Genomic DNA, 20,895 nt, shown 5'->3' on the forward strand with positions numbered 1-20,895 from the left:
AAAAATGTAAATAAAAAGTGATCAAAAAGTCTTAAACACCCCAGAATGGTATCAGTAAAAAGTTTAGATTACCCCGCAAAAAATGAGCCCCCATCCAGCTCTGTACACATAATTACAAAAAAGTTATGGGGCTCAAAATATGGCGACAAAAAAAATCGGATATTTTTATTTTTTTATCACTATTAAAACGCAAGAAAAACTATACATATAAGGTATTGCCGGATTCGATCTGACCTGTAGAATAAAAGTAACCAGTCAGTTTTATCGCACATCGAATGTCGTAAATAAAAATCACGTAAAACTGTGGTGGAATTGTATTTTTTTTTTCAACAGGAAGAATGGGCAGTTTTACCATCTGAGAAAATAAAGACCCTCCTCCATAACTACCACAAAAGACTTCAAGCTGTCATTGATGCTAAAGGGGGCAATACATGGTATTAATAACTGGGGTGTGTAAGCTTCTGATCAGGATCATTTGGGGAGTTTGTGTTGTGATTATGATTTATAAAGAGTAAACACCGTTGTTTGACATAAATGGCTTCAGCCGACCACTAACCATGAGCGAGAGAAAAGTGTCTGTGGTATCATTCATATTCTCTGAGCAATGGTGAAAGGGGTATTCTCATCCTAATGATCACTGGTAAATCTGTTAATGATTTGACAGTGATAATTTTTCTAAATACATTTTATTACCCAATTCCCATCCTTTTTTAGAAAATAAGTCACCTCTTACCTGATGTTGTCTTTGGTCTCCCCTGGTCACGGCCACCTCTCCTGTCGAATCCAGCCGGGCCACGCTTGCGCAGAAGACGGAAAATTCTCTCCCGGCTGGGCCGTGCAATGTCCTGAACGCGCATGCCGCCGCGCATGCGCCATGATGACTTCTTCCTGGCCAGTATAGTACAGAGCCGCGAATGCGCACGCCGACTCTGTACTATACAGGCCAGGAATAAGTCACCATGGCACATGCGCGGCGCTGTGCGCGTTCAGGACATTGCGCGGCCCGGCCGGGAGACCTGTGTGAAGTTGGCACCCCATGTTCTTAAATTTCAAAAAGAAATACGCCATTCATTTGTGCTGGTTTGTGCCGCAAAAATTAACGTTTGTGCCGGTTCGGTTCCTGAGATATTGCGCGTTAGATTTTTATGAAGCCCTGCCCATTTTCCACCCCATGTTCTTAAATTTCAAAAATAAATACATCATTCATTTGTGCTGCGTTTGTGCTGGTTTGTGCTGCAAAAATGAACGTTTGCGCCGCTTTGGTTTCCGAGATATTGCGCGTTTGATTTGCTGAAACCCCGCCCACTTTCCACCCCATGTTTTTAAATTTCAAAAAGAAATACACCATTCGTTTGTGCTGCAAAAATGAACGTTTGTGCCGGTTCGGTTCCTGAGATATTGCGTGCTTGATTTGATGAAACCCCTCCCACTTTCCACCCCATGTTTTTAACCCTGACTCTAGACCCCCCCAGGTGTCCTGCAGCTTGCCCCCCTCCCGCCCCCTTTCACAACTTTTTTTGGGGCACAAGCATATTATATATTTTTTTCTGCGTACGCTGACTGTGGCCAGGACTCTTAGCGTCACTGTTAGCGCATCGCACACCCCACCGCTGATCAACTTCGGACGGTTGATCAGCGAGTCTGAATTTTTAAAAAAAATCACATTTTTGGGCCTTTTTTTATTTTTTGTCTGTAAGGTTTAGGGTAAGTTCCCGAACACCCGTCCCCCCACACACACGCACACCAAATAAAGTTTATCACACACACTCCCCTATGGCCTGCCGGATGTTCTAGGCGGCATATGCCCAGCTTGCCTCCGAGTCCGAGAGCCCCAGTGAGGACGAGGATAACCCCTCTTTCCTTTTGTCATCCGCATCCTCCTCATCATCTAGCAATGATGATGAGACCCCAAGGCGGCGGAGACGCCGCCAGGTGGAGCAAGGAGACGCCATGCTAGGGACCCTGTGGCCCACACTAGTACGAGAAGCTCTGGGGCTCGTACTAGTTTTCCGGCCCACCAGTTAAGACCACCGGAGCCCCCTACCGGTGAACTTGTCTGGTATACCCCAGAGCGTTTTGAGCCCGTGATTCCTGATTTTGTAGGCCAACCAGGAATCCAGATTTCCACAGTGGGCTTCACTGAATGCGACTACTTTAGTCTTTTTTTGTGAATCTGATGTTGGAGCAGATGAACCTGTACGCCCCACAGTTCATTGCTCAACATCCGGGCTCCTTTTTGGCTAGGCCCGGTGGCTGGACTCCGGTCTGTGTAGCCAAGATGAGATTGTTTTGGGGCCTCGTGCTGCATATGGGCCTAGTCAAGAAACCTAGTGTCAGGCATTACTGGAGTGGGGACGTCCTCTACCAGACCCCACTTTACAATTATGCAGATAATGCAGCATGTCCCCTCCCCAAGGTGATCCTGCCTATGACCGCCTGTACCAAATCAGGTCGGTCATCGATCACTTTGGGGCCAAATTTGTGCAGGTTTATGTACCTGGAAGGGAAGTCGCGGTTGATGAGTCTCTCATTGCTTTCAAGGGGAGACTCATTATCCGCCAGTATGTTCCCTCTAAGCGGGCGAGGTATGGCGTGAAGCTGAACAAACTTTGTGAGAGTACCTCAGGGTGCACTTACAAGTTTTGTGTGTACGAGGGGAGAGATTCCCGTATTTAACCCCCAGAAGGTTCCCCCACTCTGGGTGTTAGCGGGAAACTTGTGTGGGACCTTATGCACCCACTGCTAGATTAGGGTTACCACCTTTGTGTGGATAACTTTTATACTAGTATCCCCTTGTTCCAGTCTCTCGTCGCCAGATCCACGTTCGCTTGTGGGACTGTGCGGAAAAATCAACGCGGCCTCCCTGCCCACCCCCTCCAGGTACCTATCCCTAGGGGGGCGACCCGTGCACTTACCAGTGGAAACCTGTTGCTGGTCAGGCATAAGGACAAGAGGGATGTCCTTATGCTGTCCACAATTCACGGTAACGGCATCACCCCTGTCCCTGTGCGAGGTACCGCGGCAACGGTCCTCAAGCCTGATTGCATCGTCGACTACAATCGATATATGGGAGGAGTTGATCTCCCTGATCAAGTCCTCAAGCCATATAACGCCATGCGCAAAACCCGGGCATGGTATAAAAAAGTTGCGGTCTGCTTGGTGCAGGTTGCCTTGTACAACTCTTTTGTGCTGTCCCGGAGCGCTGACAACACAGGGACATTCCTTCAGTTCTATGAGGCAGTCCTCAAGGACCTGATCTTTTCTGACCGGGAAAGAGCAGGCCAGAGTACCTCGGGAACTGGAGGCGCCCAGATCGTCCCTGGCCAACACTTTCCAGGTGTGGTCCTCCATACTGGAAGGAAGGGCGGACCCAAAAAAGGTGCAGAGTGTGTCACAAGAGGGGGATACGGAAGGACACCACTACTCAATCTGACACGTGACCCGATCATCCGGGCCTCTGCATTATTGGTTGCTTCAAGGAGTACCACACTTCCATGGAGTACTAAATTTATGTTCCCCTTCCCCATTTTAGCCACTGACAATCGGATATAAAACTATGGGGATACTAGTATAAAGGTTATCCACGTGCAGGTGGTAGCCCTTATCTAGCAGTGGGTGCATAAGGTCCCACACAAGTTTCCCGCTAACACCCAGAGTGTGGGAACCTTCTGGGGGTTAAATACGGGAATCTCGCCCCTCGTACACACAAAACTTGTAAGTGCACCCTGAAGTATTCTCACAAAGTTTGTACAGCTTCACGCCATACCTCGCCCGCTTAGAGGGAACATACTGGCGGATAATGAGTCTCCCCTTGAAAGCAATGAGAGACTCGTCAACCGCGACTTCCCTTCCAGGTACATAAACCTGCACAAATTTGGCCCCAAAGTGATCGATGACCGACCTGATTTTGTACAGGCGGTCATAGGCAGGATCACCTTGGGGAGGGGACATGCTGCATTATCTGCATAATTGTAAAGTGGGGTCTGGTAGAGGACGTCCCCACTCCAGTAATGCCTGACACTAGGTTTCTTGACTAGGCCCATATGCAGCACGAGGCCCCAAAACGTCCTCATCTTGGCTGCACAGACCGGAGTCCAGCCACCGGGCCTAGCCAAAAAGGAGCCCGGATGTTGAGCAATGAACTGTGGGGCGTAGAGGTTCGTCTGCTCCAACATCAGATTCACAAAAAAAGACTAAAGTAGTCGCATTCAGTGAAGCCCACTGTGGAAATCTGGATTCCTGGTTGGCCTACAAAATCAGGAATCACGGGCTCAAAACGCTCTGGGGTATACCAGACAAGTTCACCGGTAGGGGGCTCCGGTGGTCTTAACTGGTGGGCCGGAAAACTAGTACGAGCCCCAGAGCTTCTCGTACTAGTGTGGGCCACAGGGTCCCTAGCATGGCTGTCTCCTTGCTCCACCTGGCGGCGTCTCCGCCGCCTTGGGGTCTCATCATCATTGCTAGATGATGAGGAGGATGCGGATGACAAAAGGAAAGAGGGGTTATCCTCGTCCTCACTGGGGCTCTCGGACTCGGAGGCAAGCTGGGCATATGCCGCCTAGAACATCCGGCAGGCCATAGGGGAGTGTGTGTGATAAACTTTATTTGGTGTGCGTGTGTGTGGGGGGACGGGTGTTTGGGAACTTACCCTAAACCTTACAGACAAAAAAATAAAAAAAGGCCCAAAAATGTGATTTTTTTTAAAAATTCAAACTCGCTGATCAACCGTCCGAAGTTGATCAGCGGTGGGGCGTGCGATGCGCTAACAGTGACGCTAAGAGTCCCGGCCACAGTCAGCGTACGCAGAAAAAAATATATAATATGCTTGTGCCCCAAAAAAAGTTGTGAAAGGGGGCGGGAGGGGGGCAAGCTGCAGGACACCTGGGGGGTCTAGAGTCAGGGTTAAAAACATGGGGTGGAAAGTGGGAGGGGTTTCATCAAATCAAGCACGCAATATCTCGGAAAACAAAGCGGCGCAAACGTTCATTTTTGCAGCACAAACCAGCACAAACGCAGCACAAACGAATGGTGTATTTCTTTTTGAAATTTAAGAACATGGGGTGGAAAATGGGCGGGGCTTCATAAAAATCTAACGCGCAATATCTCAGGAACCGAACCGGCACAAACGTTAATTTTTGCGGCACAAACCAGCACAAATGAATGGCGTATTTCTTTTTGAAATTTAAGAACATGGGGTGCCAACTTCACACAGGTCTCCCGGCCGGGCCGCGCAATGTCCTGAACGCGCACAGCGCCGCGCATGTGCCATGGTGACTTATTCCTGGCCTGTATAGTACAGAGTCGGCGTGCGCATTCGCGGCTCTGTACTATACTGGCCAGGAAGAAGTCATCATGGCGCATGCGCGGCGGCATGCGCGTTCAGGACATTGCACGGCCCAGCCGGGAGAGAATTTTCCGTCTTCTGCGCAAGCGTGGCCCGGCTGGATTCGACAGGAGAGGTGGCCGTGACCAGGGGAGACCAAAGACAACATCAGGTAAGAGGTGACTTATTTTCTAAAAAAGGATGGGAATTGGGTAATAAAATGTATTTAGAAAAATTATCACTGTCAAATCATTAACAGATTTACCAGTGATCATTAGGATGAGAATACCCCTTTAACCATTGTGCAGAGAATATGAATGATACCACAGACACTTTTCTCTCGCTCATGGTTAGTGTTCGGCTGAAGCCATTTATGTCAAACAACGGTGTTTACTCTTTATAAATCATAATCACAACACAAACTCCCCAAATGATCCTGATCAGAAGCTTACACACCCCAGTTATTAATACCATGTATTGCCCCCTTTAGCATCAATGACAGCTTGAAGTCTTTTGTGGTAGTTATGGAGGAGGGTCTTTATTTTCTCAGATGGTAAAACTGCCCATTCTTCCTGTTGAAAAAAAAAAACAATTCCACCACAGTTTTACGTGATTTTTATTTACGACATTCGATGTGCGATAAAACTGACTGGTTACTTTTATTCTACAGGTCAGATCGAATCCGGCAATACCTTATATGTATAGTTTTTCTTGCGTTTTAATAGTGATAAAAAAATAAAAATATCCGATTTTTTTTGTCGCCATATTTTGAGCCCCATAACTTTTTAGTAATTATGTGTACAGAGCTGGATGGGGGCTCATTTTTTGCGGGGTAATCTAAACTTTTTACTGATACCATTCTGGGGTGTTTAAGACTTTTTGATCACTTTTTATTTACATTTTTGTAGCAAATGAAGTGACCAAAAACGGTGAATCGGACATTTGGACTCTTTTTTTTTCTGTTTTGCTGTTTGCCGTATGGGGAATATATTTTTATACAATGGGTGTTTTTACACATTGCGAAACCCATGATGTGTCTTTTATTTTAATTTTGGGAACAGGGGGGTGATCTGAATATTTATGGGGTTTTTTTACACTTTTTTATAGTTCCCAGGTTACACACACATCTCTGTAACACAGTACACAGCTCTGCTACATGCGGTTAGACAAACTGCTCTATATACACAGTACACAGCTCTGCTACATGCAGGTTACACATACATCTCTGTAACACAGTACACAGCTCTGCTACATGCAGGTTACACATACAGCTCTGCTACACAGTACACAGCTCTGCTACATGCAGTTTACATATACAGATCTGCTACACAGTACACAGCTCTGCTACCTGCAGGTTACATATACAGATCTGCTACACAGTACACAGCTCTGCTACCTGCAGGTTACACATACATCTCTGTAACACAGTACACAGCTCTGCTACATGCAGGTTACACATACAGATCTACTACACAGTACACAGCTCTGCTACCTGCAGGTTACACATACAGATCTCCTACACAGTACACAGCTCTGCTACCTGAAGGTTACACATACAGATCTGCTACCTGCAGGTTACACATACATCTGTGTAACACAGTACACAGCTCTGCTACATGCAGGTTACACATACATCTCTGTAACACAGTACACAGCTCTGCTACCTGCAGGTTACACATACAGATCTGCTACACAGTACACAGCTCTGCTACCTGCAGGTTACACATACAGATCTGCTACCTGCAGGTTACACATACATCTCTGTAACACAGTACACAGCTCTGCTACATGCAGGTTACACATACAGATCTGCTACACAGTACACAGCTCTGCTACCTGCAGGTTACACGTACATCTCTGTAACACAGTACACAGCTCTGCTACCTGCAGGTTACACATACATCTCTGTAACACAGTACACAGCTCTGCTACATGCAGGTTACACATACAGCTCTGCTACACAGTACACAGCACTGCTACATGCAGGTTACACATACAGCTCTGCTACACAGTACACAGCACTGCTACATGCAGGTTACACATACAGCACTGCTACACAGTACACAGCTCTGCTACATGCAGGTTACACATACAGCTCTGCTACACAGTACACAGCTCTGCTACATGCAGGTTACACATACAGATCTGCTACACAGTACACAGCTCTGCTACCTGCAGGTTACACATACAGATCTGCTACACAGTACACAGCTCTGCTACCTGCAGGTTACACATACATCTCTGTAACACAGTACACAGCTCTGCTACATGCAGGTTACACATACAGATCTACTACACAGTACACAGCTCTGCTACCTGCAGGTTACACATACAGATCTGCTACACAGTACACAGCTCTGCTACCTGCAGGTTACACATACAGATCTGCTACCTGCAGGTTACACATACATCTCTGTAACACAGTACACAGCTCTGCTACATGCAGGTTACACATACATCTCTGTAACACAGTACACAGCTCTGCTACATGCAGGTTACACACACATCTCTAGTATAGAGCTCTATTTGATGGCTACTGTTCTGTACACTCTACCAGCTGCTGTGCACATCTGGCCCCTCCCACACACGTGACTCGTCACATGGTCATGACGTCATCACAGGTCCTTTGCCTCTCCAGCAGCTAGCAGCTCCGTCAGGTGAAGAGTGTGTGTAGTAGGGCGTATTTTGAGTTAGGGAGGACGGAGTTTTGGCTGATGTCTGAGGGAGGACAGAGTTTTAGCTGATGTCTGAGGTCTGATGGAGTTTTGCCTGATGGAGGACGGAGTTTTGTCTGATGTCTGAGGTCTGATGGAGTTTTGGGTGATGGAGGACGGAGTTTTGTCTGATGTCTGAGGTCTGATGGAGTTTTGGGTGATGGAGGACAGAGTTTTGTCTGATGTCTGAGGTCTGATGGAGTTTTGGGTGACGGAGGACGGAGTTTTGTCTGATGTCTGAGGTCTGATGGAGTTTTGGGTGATGGAGGACGGAGTTTTGTCTGATGTCTGAGGTCTGATGGAGTTTTGCCTGACGGAGGACGGAGTTTTGTCTGATATCTGAGGTCTGATGGAGTTTTGGGTGACGGAGGACGGAGTATTGTCTGATGTCTGAGGTCTGATGGAGTTTTGCCTGATGGAGGACGGAGTATTGTTTGATGTCTGAGGTCTGATGGAGTTTTGCCTGACGGAGGACGGAGTTTTGTCTGATGTCTGAGGTCTGATGGAGTTTTGGGTGACGGAGGACGGAGTATTGTCTGATGTCTGAGGTCTGATGGAGTTTTGCCTGATGGAGGACGGAGTATTGTCTGATGTCTGAGGTCTGATGGAGTTTTGGGTGACGGAGGACGGAGTTTTGTCTGATGTCTGAGGTCTGATGGAGTTTTGGGTGACGGAGGACAGAGTTTTGTCTGATGTCTGAGGTCTGATGGAGTTTTGGGTGATGGAGGACGGAGTTTTGTCTGATGTCTGAGGTCTGATGGAGTTTTGCCTGATGGAGGACGGAGTTTTGTCTGATGTCTGATGGAGTTTTGCCTGACGGAGGACGGAGTTTTGTCTGATGTCTGAGGGCTGATGGAGTTTTGCCTGACGGAGGATGGAGTTGTGGATGATGTCTGACGATGTCCTAATATGTATGCCGTAAGCTTGGCATTTTTAGCTTAAGCCATATTTATCAACATGGTGCACACCCTGTTAATAAATCCATTACACACTGCACAGGGGAGAGATACTGGTATATCTATCACAAGAGCTTCCCCACAAAAATGTTATAACAGTATGAGGAACATTAACATACAGTAAAAAAAAAATGAGTATCTTTTTAGTGCTATAAGTGGGAGGGGTAACTGTAAGTTTGCAGGAGGGAGGGGGCTCTAATTTCTGTGTACACTTCTGATTGTAATCATTATTTTTCCCCCACCTATTATAACTTCACTGGGGCGGCCATATTAGAAACACACTTCCTTCCTTTACTTCCAATATAATCAGTAGGCAGTATAGGGAATACTATAACTGGGAAATGGTGCATAGTGCATACACTAAATTAATATGAGTCTAAATTGAACAACTTGCACTTTAGTTATATATTCAAACATTATGTTGGGTCCAAGAATAGCATATAAAAATGTCAAACTGCAGGCCAATTCAGGCTGTGATAAACTTTATCAATGCTTCGTCATTATTGTGAACAGATTGTTGGTACAATGCAGCTGTAATGAAAGAAGACCTGCCACCAAAAGCCATTGAAAAGCAGTTGAAGGTGTTGGCTTAACACGAATAGTTTAGATAACACATCTCATTAAGCATATAGATGTTCTTTTTCTCCATTTAGCCCAGGCAGCCTTGACAAATTATTTCAGCCACATCTTGTCCATGTAGAGTTTGCCACACAGACAACTTAGTTTCCTAATTTTTCCATTATTCTCCTTCTCCTGGTGCTTTAACAGTGTTATCCTGCTTCCACTCCCAATATTGTGCCCACTTTGCCCTCCAATGCCCCCAAATACTATACTTATGAAATAACAGATATTCCCAAAAGTCTGACCAGTAATAATTATCTCCCAGACTGCCCTCCCTAGTAATAGTGCCCCCAATAGCGATACTGTATCTCAAAAGTGCCTCCATTAGTAGAAATTCCCTCCATATTGTGCTCAATAATAAAAATGCCCCTACAGTTCCCCCAGTAGTAATAATGCCACCATAGTCACCCAGGTGGAAATAAGTCACCCATAATGCCACTATAAGTAATAAGGCCCCTTTATAAGGCATCCCTTTAGAGCCCCAGTAGTAATAAGGCCAATCCAAAAAGCAATGCCTATAAAGCCAACAGTAATAATAAGTCCCCACATAGTGGACCCAGTATGTATAATGCGACCTTTAGTAGCTATAGTAATTATAATGACTCTTTAGTGGCCCCAGTATTTATAATGCAACCTGTAGTAGCTGTGTGTAGAAGGGTCCCCTGTAGTTATAATGCCCCTTGTATTTCTCCCTGTAATATTTAGCCTCTTTATTACCAACTCATAATTAAATGGACCATTTATTTCCCCCAATAGTGCAGACATATAAAAAAAAAAGGACTCACATGACTTCTGTTCCCCACTGCCATGTATGATGCAGCCCACAAGCATAAGAAACACCAGTTTATTGTAATTGCCATATTGGGCAGTGTGAAAACTATTATGTAGATAGTTATATGCAATAGAAAAATGTTTATATAAACTTGCTTCCTATAGTATTGTCATTTCCTGAAAGTATGTCATGCCACACTGAGACAACACTCATAATTTCATTGTGTGCTAATAGCTAATAATCTAGCTCTCAATAGCACTGGCCACTGGGAGTTTGGTCATTATCTGCACCATTGACACCATTAGCACTGTTTATAATATAAATTACTATACAGTAGTAGCCGAGAAATAAAACTGAAAAGAAAGGTTGCAAATTCAAGTAACAACCATACAATGTTTGTTCCACATGGAGGCTATATGCTGGTTGTTGTGCATGTTTGTCAAAGGGAACTAAACTTAAATGTATCTGAACTCCAAAAAACAAGCAAGCCGACTTTTGTGGCATAAAAAATTTAAATTATGGTGCACATTATAATTGTGCAATAACGGACAACTTTTTATTGTTCTTAGCACTTTTCAAAAGTGGAGAGAAAGATGGGTTGGACAAAGAAGGATGGGTGTAGCTTCCTATGGTCCATCAGATTTACTATGATTTACACTATAAAGCAGCATAAAGTAGCTGGTGTACATTTCTATTTCCGATGCATGAACTGCCTATAGCTACACAATGTTGTTTCTTTAATAGCAATGTCAACCATATACCTCTGTCGATGGATGCTCCCAGCGCTTCCCGAGGACTCCAAGCACCCGACTCAACACCGTAAGCACTGCAGACCCCACGAACCGCCGAAGCTTGGTTGAGGTTTCGCCATCTCCTACCCACCCTGGACCTACGACAAGGCTCCAGGCTCCAGTGGGTGAACCTCTCTTCCTTCAGAGAGCAATGAAGGAACAAGTAACTGGAACAAGCTCTTAAAAGAGCTAGTAGTTCTAACCAGGGGAGTATAGCAAATCTTCAGTATATAGCAATCCCCAGTGTCAATCAGTTACCCAAACACCAGCCTCAACATGATGAAGGGTAAAACAGGAACTCTCTATTGAACACACAAGCATTGACTTATATACACATTTTACAACAAGGTTACCACCCCCGTGGACCTGGTTGGGAACTGAGAACGTGACATAGCAGCCAATCCTGTACAGTTTAAACACAAAAACTAACCCTATTCCACAAACACAATGGCATTGTCTGTGACGCAATTAACAATGAGCATGCAAACAGACATCTTCAGCCCCTCCATAATGAATGAATGGGAAGAGGAGACACATGTGATTGGATTGTCTCCTGAGTGCCTCATATAGTGATCTACTCATCTACGAGTCGGCTGCCCTTATAATCAACCATCTTAAACCCATCACCACGCCCCGCTAATGGGCCATAGGAAATATGTGGCATATAAATTACACACATAATTCAGGGTTCATAGTTCCTTGTAACCCCAAAAGGTCTCAGGGGGTCTCCACAGTTCTCGGTCCATAGTCTGCAGGAAGGAGGCTGGCCCTCAGGCTTTTACAGCAGCTCCAGTGACGGTTCAGTCCGTCACACAAGCAAATATAATTTAAATCTTGATCTTCTACTATACGATATATGTCTGCAATACAACTGCTCTATTTGTATGTCAAGGGTCAATGTCTCTCCTTTCATTGATATCCCAGGCTGTCAGCAATACTGATTTGCTTTGAAAACCATGAAGCACTTCCTTTTCAACTAATCTTGCTCTAGCTGTACTCTCCTATTTTCATTGACTTAGTCTATGATTCTATATAACATGTCAATCTTACAGTCTCAGACATAAACTATCTCTGCACAATGAGAAGGATGGAAAAGTTCTTATTTTTTGTGATTGATTCAGATAGACCCATGCAATAGGGACTCTCCAGAAGACAATTAAAGCAGCTTTATGAAAGCAGTGACTGTTGAGAACAAAAACTTTTATAAGAGAAAAATAATACACGGTTCCTGCAAATAAGGATTATGTGGAGATTCTTAGGCTACTTTAACATCTGCATTTTTGCTGGATCCATCATGGATCAGCAAAAACGCTTCCGCCACAATAATACAACTGTGTGCATCTGTTATGAACAGATCCGGTTGTATTATCTCTAAAATATACATCTGTCTCTAAAACCATTGTTAGTCAATGGGGGACAGATCCATTTTCTTTTCTGTCAGAGAAAACGGATCCATGTTATTGAGGTGGAGCACAGCACATCGTTGTTGCCGGTGCCAGCAAGGACTTGTAGGTCTTAGCCAAATAGTAGAGAATTGCGGCACAAAGCTTCTTTTGTCTGCAGTTTATGACATTTATTAGTGTTACATCACATGAGATTTATGATCCATTTACATTTCAGAAAATTTAAAGTAGTCACATTCACTAGATTTGGTGACCGGACGTTTCGGCCTGTCAAGGCCTTCTTTAGCGGTCTATTATCTAAGATGAAACAATATGAACTGTATAAGTGACTGAATATATATGCAAAGATATAAATGAAATTGAAAAAGTGCATAATCAACAAACGAATAAAAGCCAAGCAATTAAATTAAGATATATGCATAATCCAAAGGTGGCCAACCTTCCCTGCGTACATGTGTATAGATAGATGACAATCACTGAGTAGAGCTGCCCACTTGGGCTCCTGAGATCAGAAAGAAAAAACTTGTTAAGTAATACATTGCAATTTATTCTGAATGTTTTCCTGTAAAAAGTTATGTGAATCTGTTCAGCTTGTTCTCTACATCATGCTGTATGCATTTCAGGTTGACAGGTTCCCTTTAAATGGATGGAAAAGAGTTAGAAAACATAGGTGCTTTGTTCTAAAACAAAAAGTGCCATAGAAGGAGAGGAAGTGGAGGACCGACAAGTATACTGCTACTCCACTCAGTGAGGAGACTCAGGACCACTGGAGAGTCCTAGCAATCAGACCTCCCCCATCTGATATTTATCACTTATGATGGGATAATAACCCTACATAGACCTCATAATAATGATATGCAGTGCACAGACAATACTACAGAATGGTTCTACTTCTCCATATGACTGATATCATTTTTATGATTGTCATTTTAAGTATATATTACATTTTCATTATGGACCAATGGACCTATAAACAGGGAATTCCTTTGGTAGGTATAAAATCAGTGACATTTTACAATTTGTGTCTTTGCAAAATTGCCCTGTAAAAATTCTGTTTAGCTGGTCGTGTAGGCGTCTTATTGAAATCTGTTTAAAATCATAAAAAAGGCTGCACTCTTCTCAACAAATAGCCTCATGTCTAGATTGGCATTTTTAATTGCTTAGATATTTCAACTTCTACAATTTTGTTCCATCTGTCTGTGTTCTTATCACACCTGACAAGCCAAGCTTTTATTGCAGAACTGCCAGGCTTCATTATTTGTTATGGGATCTGACAGCTTTGAGGTTAAAGAGTAGATTTAATAACAGTTTAACACTTAGCACACTGCAAATTAAGCAGTGGAAAGTCCAGTACCTAATGAGAGCTTTAAGCAAATGGTGTGTTTCTATGCCAGTCACATTGCTGTATTAGAGAGTGATTGCATTTCGAGGATGTCAGAGTTTACATTTGATTGAGGGGGAGGTGTTTTGATTGAGTGTTATTTAGATAGCAGCTGTTCTGTTTTCAATATATTAAACTAGTTGATGCCAAATATGGTATACAAAATGAGTTTGTCAAGCACATTTGATAGAACCTTGCATGTAGCATTTCATAAGGATATTTAATATGGCAATGGTACAAAAAACAAACCACTTCTGTTATCCGGTTGTCTATTTTTACCAATTATTTATAATTTTCTGTTCTGTCATTAAGGTGAATTTGTGTTTAGAAAATGACATGTAATTAAAATCAGACTTCATATTAGCATTGCCCCGCTTACTTGAGGTATGCAACTGTCTCCTCCTTAGCACACCCCTACCAGCACAGGCTCTGAGAGCACATATCATTATCCTGCATAAGGACAGTAAAGAGCCAGAAGATTGTGGTCATTATAGACCCATATCTCTCTTAAACTGTGATCTTAAATGGTGGTCAAAACCTCTTGCCCACCGGATAGCCCCATTTCTATCCACATTGATAGATCCTTAACAAGTTGGGTTTGTGCCGGGGAGGGAAGCATAACGTTTGGATGGTAACACATGCAATATATGCAGCAAAATATAATAAATTGCCACTTCTCCTTCTAGGTACAGATGCCGAGAAGGCATTCAACAGTGTGAAGTGGTAATTAATGAGGGAGACGTTAAAGAAATTAGATTTCCCCCCACAATTTATAGAAGCTATTTTTTTCTTTATATTCTTAACTGTCTGCCCAAGTATTAATAAATGGAACACTTTCTGACCCATTCCAACTCACAAACGGAACACGTCAGGGTTGCCCATTATCCCCGTCACTCTTTATCCTATGTATGGAAACCCTTCTGCTCAAAATACGCACTTTCTCAGTTCACGCACAAAACCGCAGCCTTTGCGGATGATTTATTGCTGATGGTTTCTAATAAGTCCTTTTCCCAAAGATATTGCAGATCTTTGACACATATTGCAAAGGATCTAAACTCAAAATGTATATACAGTACAGACCAAAAGTTTGGACACACCTTCTCATTCAGAGTTTTCTTTATTTTCATGACTATGAAAATTGTAGATTCACACTGAAGGCATCAAAACTATGAATTAACACATGTGGAATTATATACATAACAAAAAAAGTGTGAAACAACTGAAAATATGTCATATTCTAGGTTCTTCAAAGTAGCCACCTTTTGCTTTGATTAATGCTTTGCACACTCTTGGCATTCTCTTGATGAGCTTCAAGAGGTAGTCACCTGAAATGGTCTTCCAACAGTCTTGAAGGACTTCCCAGAGATGCTTAGCACTTTTTGGCCCTTTTGCCTGCACTCTGCTGTCCAGCTCACCCCAAACCATCTCGATTGGGTTCAGGTCTGGTGACTGTGGAGACCAGGTCATCTGGCGCAGCACCCCATCACTCTCCTTCATGTTCAAATAGTCCTTACACAGGCTGGAGGTGTGTTTGGGGTCATTATCCTGTTGAAAAATAAATGATGTGCAAAATTGTTGTACAACGACACATGACGTTGTGTAGCCCTAGCCATAAATTGGAAGGGCACTGTGGAGGTCACTATTAAGGGGGCAGGGGCTACTATTAAAAGGGCAGCTGCTGTGGAGGTCACTGTTAAGGGGGCAGGGGCTACTATTAAAAGGACAGCTGCTGTGGAGCTCACTGTTAAAGGGGCATTCACTGTGGATGTTACTGTTAAGGGGGCAGGCCTCTGTGGAGGTCACTGTAAAAGTGGCAGGCACTGCTAAGCTCACTGTTAAGGAAGCAGGGTACTGTGGAAGTCACTGTTCAGGCAATGGGGTACTGTGGCAGTCGCTGTTAAAGGGATGGGTGCTGTGGAGGTCTCTGTTAAGGGGGCAGGGAATAATGGAGGTCACAGATAAGGGGACGGTCCCCTATGGAGGTCAGTGTTGAGGGGTGTGGTGCTGTATAGGTCACTGTTAAGGGGGCGGACCCCTGAGGAGGTCACTGTCAAGGGAATGGGGTGCTATGAAACTCACTGTTATAGGGACGGTCTGCTGTGAAAGTCAAAGTTAAGCGGACAGGCTGCTGTGAAGATTCCATTTTAAGGAGGAGGGAACTGTAAGGGGGTCAGTGTAAAGGGGTGGTGGGCTGTGAAGTTAACTGTTAAGGGGGTGGGGTGCTGTAGAGGTCACTGTTATGGGGGATACTGTTGATATCTTTTAACAACACATTAAATAAAATAGATGAAATATACCCGTGCGAAGCCGGGTTCTTCTGCTAGTTAATTACTCTAAATCTGAAGTCTTAAACAAATCAGTAGATCCTAAATCTCTCACCAACCTGAAAACCTCATTCCCATTTAAATGGTCTCCATCTGCCTTTAAGTACTTAGGACTCATCAGCTACCATCAGATCTCTCACATCTTTTTAACTTAAACTATAAACCGCTCCTTCCTAAAATCAAGATGTATCTGAGCTCTCTACAGATTGCTTATGTCTCTTGGTTTGGAAGGAAAAACCTATTATCCACGTATGTTCTTCCCAGATTTTAGTAAATACTACTATATTATAATGGCATATAAGCACCCACTATACAGAAATTATTTTGGTTTTTGGCTCTTTCATATCATATTATGAATGAATAACAGGGGAAAGGGAAAATCCAAGCGATCAGGACTGTGTTTTCTCTCTCATTTGCCCCAAAAGTTAATTGTATATCTTTACCAAGCAAAATCATTTTGCAATATACAGTATATTGTACATGACCATCAGGATTGTGAAGTAAGATGCTACCCCTTCCATTTCAATCAAAGTAATATGATTATAGAAAAGAGAAGACGTGCATGATAACAGGATCTTCAGTACACAAAAAATTTACTGTGGGTAGAGATACTCGCCTCTAGAAGTATTACTCAGGGCACAACCGCATGTAGGATTGTAAATTGGGGGAGTCATCCGACAGATGCATGCTGTCCTCATGGATCCTAAGTTATCCCTGAGCATCAAGAAGGAGAATGAGTACAAAAAGAAGTAGATAGCTGAAGAGCAGGGGTGTAACTACCATAGTGGCAGACCATGCGACTCCTATGGGGCACAGGGCAACAGGGGCCCCATTATTAGTTAGGATTATTTCTACTTATACTGGAGGTAAAAACTTGGTCAGGACTCTACCCTCTAAAGGAAAAACTTTTAGCAAATGAGGCAGAGTCATTTAGACATAAACCCTTCTGTCCTGTGTGGGGGGACTGGTTTGATCCTTACTATGCGGCCCTTACTTCTCTATGTACGGCACTGCTGAAGAGCCAAAACCTGAGACAAGATGAAGGATGATCAGTTTATTGGTGCCATGACAACACATTTTCAGATGTCACCAGTCCCTTTGTCAAGTCAGTTACACTATACCATTTACAAATAATGTGCTATTTCTTAGCTCTTCTGCATGCAGCCCCTCCTATAGGCCAATCTGTCATTTTGTGTGCTTGTTTCCATACTCATTGTAAGATGCTGGATTTAGCTTCTACATTTCTCCAATTGACAAGAAAAAGGCATACAAAAAAGGCTATATAGTGGCACTGCTCAAGAGCCAAATCCCTAGATTAGATGACGGATGATCTCTTTATTATATGTATGACAATGCATTTTGGAACTTCACCAGCTCGTCAAGTCAATCAATGGTGTAGGCACCACAGTGGAAATACTATTGTATGGCAGAAATGTTTGCACAAAAGTAGTATGCAATGCCTACTTGCAAGTTTCTAAGCTATGGCTAAGTGCTCTTATTCAATCCTTTTCACTATATTTTTACTACATATTATTAGAAAAAAACAAATAGGAGTAATTAAAACCTGAGTTTGCTACTTCGCTCCATTCATTTTATAGGCTGTCTGTTACATTTTTGACCAGTTCTAGGTAGGGATCAGGTACAAATATACCTTTTGTGGAGATTTTATAATCAGAAGTAGTGTGAACATGGACTTTTATTCTGCCAGGCACTGCTCTTGCAAGTGCTCTGGAGATGGTTCTTCCCTGTGAAGTGCTTTCTGCACTGATATGGTCTATCACCCCTTACCCTCTGAGTAACTGCTGTACCATCCAACCATACCATCCAAACTGACCCTACAGTTGTCACTCAAAACAAATGAGCAGAAGCTATCAATCAGTTTAACGCAGAAAGCAAAATTCACTTTACACTAAAGCTCCACCCCTAGGGCACTTGCAGGAGCAGAGCTTCGAAAAATTCATCATTTCACTACTTCTGATAATAAAATATGCACAAAAGTTTTCCCAGCACTGGCCCCTGTCTAGTGTTGTTAACACTTTTGCATGGTCAAAATTACATTTTGGCTGATGTAGATCTTACCAAGCATTGTCAGCAAAATGGGGAATTATTTAATTAAAAACAACTGATTTTGCATCAGTATAGAGCACTGCCTCCACTACTTTACTTTTGAACTATATTGGTATAGATGGGTTGGACCAAACTGGATAGTAGTCAGGTACTTGTTTCAACAAAAAAATGAAAAATGAAAGGAAATAATAAATAATAAAAGTTCTCTTTTACATTGAGATGGTGTCTTTTCGGCGCTGCTGATCTCCGTGTAAAGTTGTCTCAATTCACATTCAACGATACTTATTCCATAAAGGTGATCGTGCTGCCAGATACAAGTGAAGGCTTCTAGGTTAGGTCAGATTATATCAGACTCATTTTATACAACAGAACATCTGAGTTTCAACAGGGATAGTCTAATCACAAACGATCCTTCTGCAGAGGTTAGAGTATTAGAGTGCACATAGTGAAGATACACCAAAGATTACATTTTTTAAAAGATCCTTGAATGTGGATGTTTGTTCAATGCGTGTTTATACATCTCCTTTGTGAGTATAATAAAACTTTTAAAAATATTTAATCTTTGGTGGGTCTTCACTATGTACACAATACTCTAACCTCCGCAGAAGGATCGTTCGCGATGAGACTATCCCTGTTTTAACTTGGATGTTCGGTTGCATAAGATGAGTCTGATATAATCTGACCTAACCTAGAAGCCTCCACTTGTACCCGGCAATCACCTTTATGGAATAAGACTAGTTTCAACTGCTTAACCCTGGAGTGCTGTCTCTTGTAAACATTTATTCTTAGTACCAATCACATACAGCTAATACCCAAATTTTGTCTTTTATTTCATTTACTGTTACTACTACTTGCATAGGTTTTCTTATCTTCTTGTGATTAGTTCTTCGTATCTCCTGTGAATACATTTCTCTAATGGCATGCCAAAACTCTGGAATACACAATGAATAGATTGTTTTTTTTATGATTAAACTAAACCATGTGTCTTTTTTTCTCTGTAGGTGCTCCTCCACTGATTTGACTCAACCACAGAATAGTTCAATAAATATGCAACTGCGTTCAAAAGAAACACAATCCTATTTTAATAAAATGGATCAAAAGGACCGTGTCACTTTTTCAACATCTAGGGCCTGCTCTATTCCAATTATACCCTCCATGGAGCTAGATGATGCCTGTCTGCAAATGCAGAATGTTTCTGGAGTTTCGGGCATCAAACTGTGCAAAAACTCCTATTCCAGTGAACTTGTGAAGGTGAACATTACACCTAGCAACTGTCTTATAGCAGAGCAAAAAGAAGTCAAAATTTTGCTTGAAACTGTACAAGAGCAGATACAAATACTGGCCGATGCAAGAAGAAGGTCAGAGGACATGGAAATCAGCTGTCTAGAGACGGAGGAAAGTGCCAGTGAAAATACAGCTTTCCTGCCCCTGAGCCCAAAAGCAAAAATTGACCCAGAGGCACAATTTGTCTTAAGAAATGAAATGCATAGGGACTCAATGCTCCATGTGTGATTTTGGCTGTGGACTGGACCACACTGTCGGATGCTTAGCGTAACAGAATATGTGAGAAAATAAGATGAAAGGAAATAAATTATTTATATGCATTAATTTAAAAGCATCTACATAGAAGAAACCAAATAGTCTATCGCCCTCATATCATAGTGTTTTCTAAACAAAATATTTTTTTAATGGAAAGAAAAGTTTGCGGAGAGGCAAAGCAGACAATGGGTACAATGATGTGTTATACTATATCCTATGTTGATTTCTAACACCTTTGAATGCTGGTGGGTATTTAATTCAAAATGCTTTAAAACTTCTTCCAGGTGCAAAGTGTTTTAAACTAACATTGGGGGTCAACGTGATCTTTCCATCAAAAGGGCCAAAAACATCACCATTCGGAAAATCATAATTGTATTTTGTTATATGATTTCATTGACAATGACAGTAAAATGCCACAACTATCCCAATGAAAAGAATTACAGTTACAATGTGTGTTCAGTTTTCCTGTTGTGTTATTTTCAATGCTTCTCATTTCTGGACACTTGACATTCACATGTGCCAAAATACATGCTTGCCTATTTGACGAAAGAAATGCCTGACCATGACTAGAATTTGGGAGCATCTAAAAGATAACTAAACTCTTGTTTAACGCAGTCATCCTGGATCTGTCAATCAAATAAAAGTATATTACGTATCACGTCTGATCATAGCACAACAGCAATTAAGGCTTAAGCTTTTTTTTTTTTTTTTTTTTACTAGTTAAAGTTTCCTTTGTTATTTGCATATCATTTCTATCAACATTTAAAGCAATTGCAAGGTATTTAATTACAGATAAATTATTGTAGAGATGAATTCTGGATTTATTAAGGGCTAATTGAATGAAGAATTGTCATTATACTGGAAGATCATTTCTGATATTTCTCACAGAGGAAAGAAGGACTGGACACCTACTAAGCTCATAATGTCTAGGAGCAGAGAAGAAATCTCAACCACCATAGATGATGGGAAAATACTTTTTTGTGTCTTGCCAGTTTAACATACCT

The 20,895-nt window shown here is 42.6% G+C and overlaps 1 protein-coding gene across 1 annotated transcript in view; it reads left to right on the plus strand.

Moving 5' to 3' along the window:
* Nucleotides 1-19,864, plus strand: part of NRG3 (neuregulin 3) — a 1,217,439-nt gene extending 1,197,575 nt beyond the window's left edge. Inside the window, exon 9 of the mRNA XM_044298081.1 lies at nucleotides 19,354-19,864. Coding sequence (XP_044154016.1) covers nucleotides 19,354-19,864 — 511 coding nt within the window. The remainder of the gene's footprint in view (nucleotides 1-19,353) is intronic.
* The last annotated feature ends 1,031 nt before the right edge of the window (nucleotides 19,865-20,895 follow it).

Source organism: Bufo gargarizans, chromosome 6 (genome assembly GCF_014858855.1).
Source record: "Bufo gargarizans isolate SCDJY-AF-19 chromosome 6, ASM1485885v1, whole genome shotgun sequence".
NCBI lineage: Eukaryota > Metazoa > Chordata > Amphibia > Anura > Bufonidae > Bufo > Bufo gargarizans.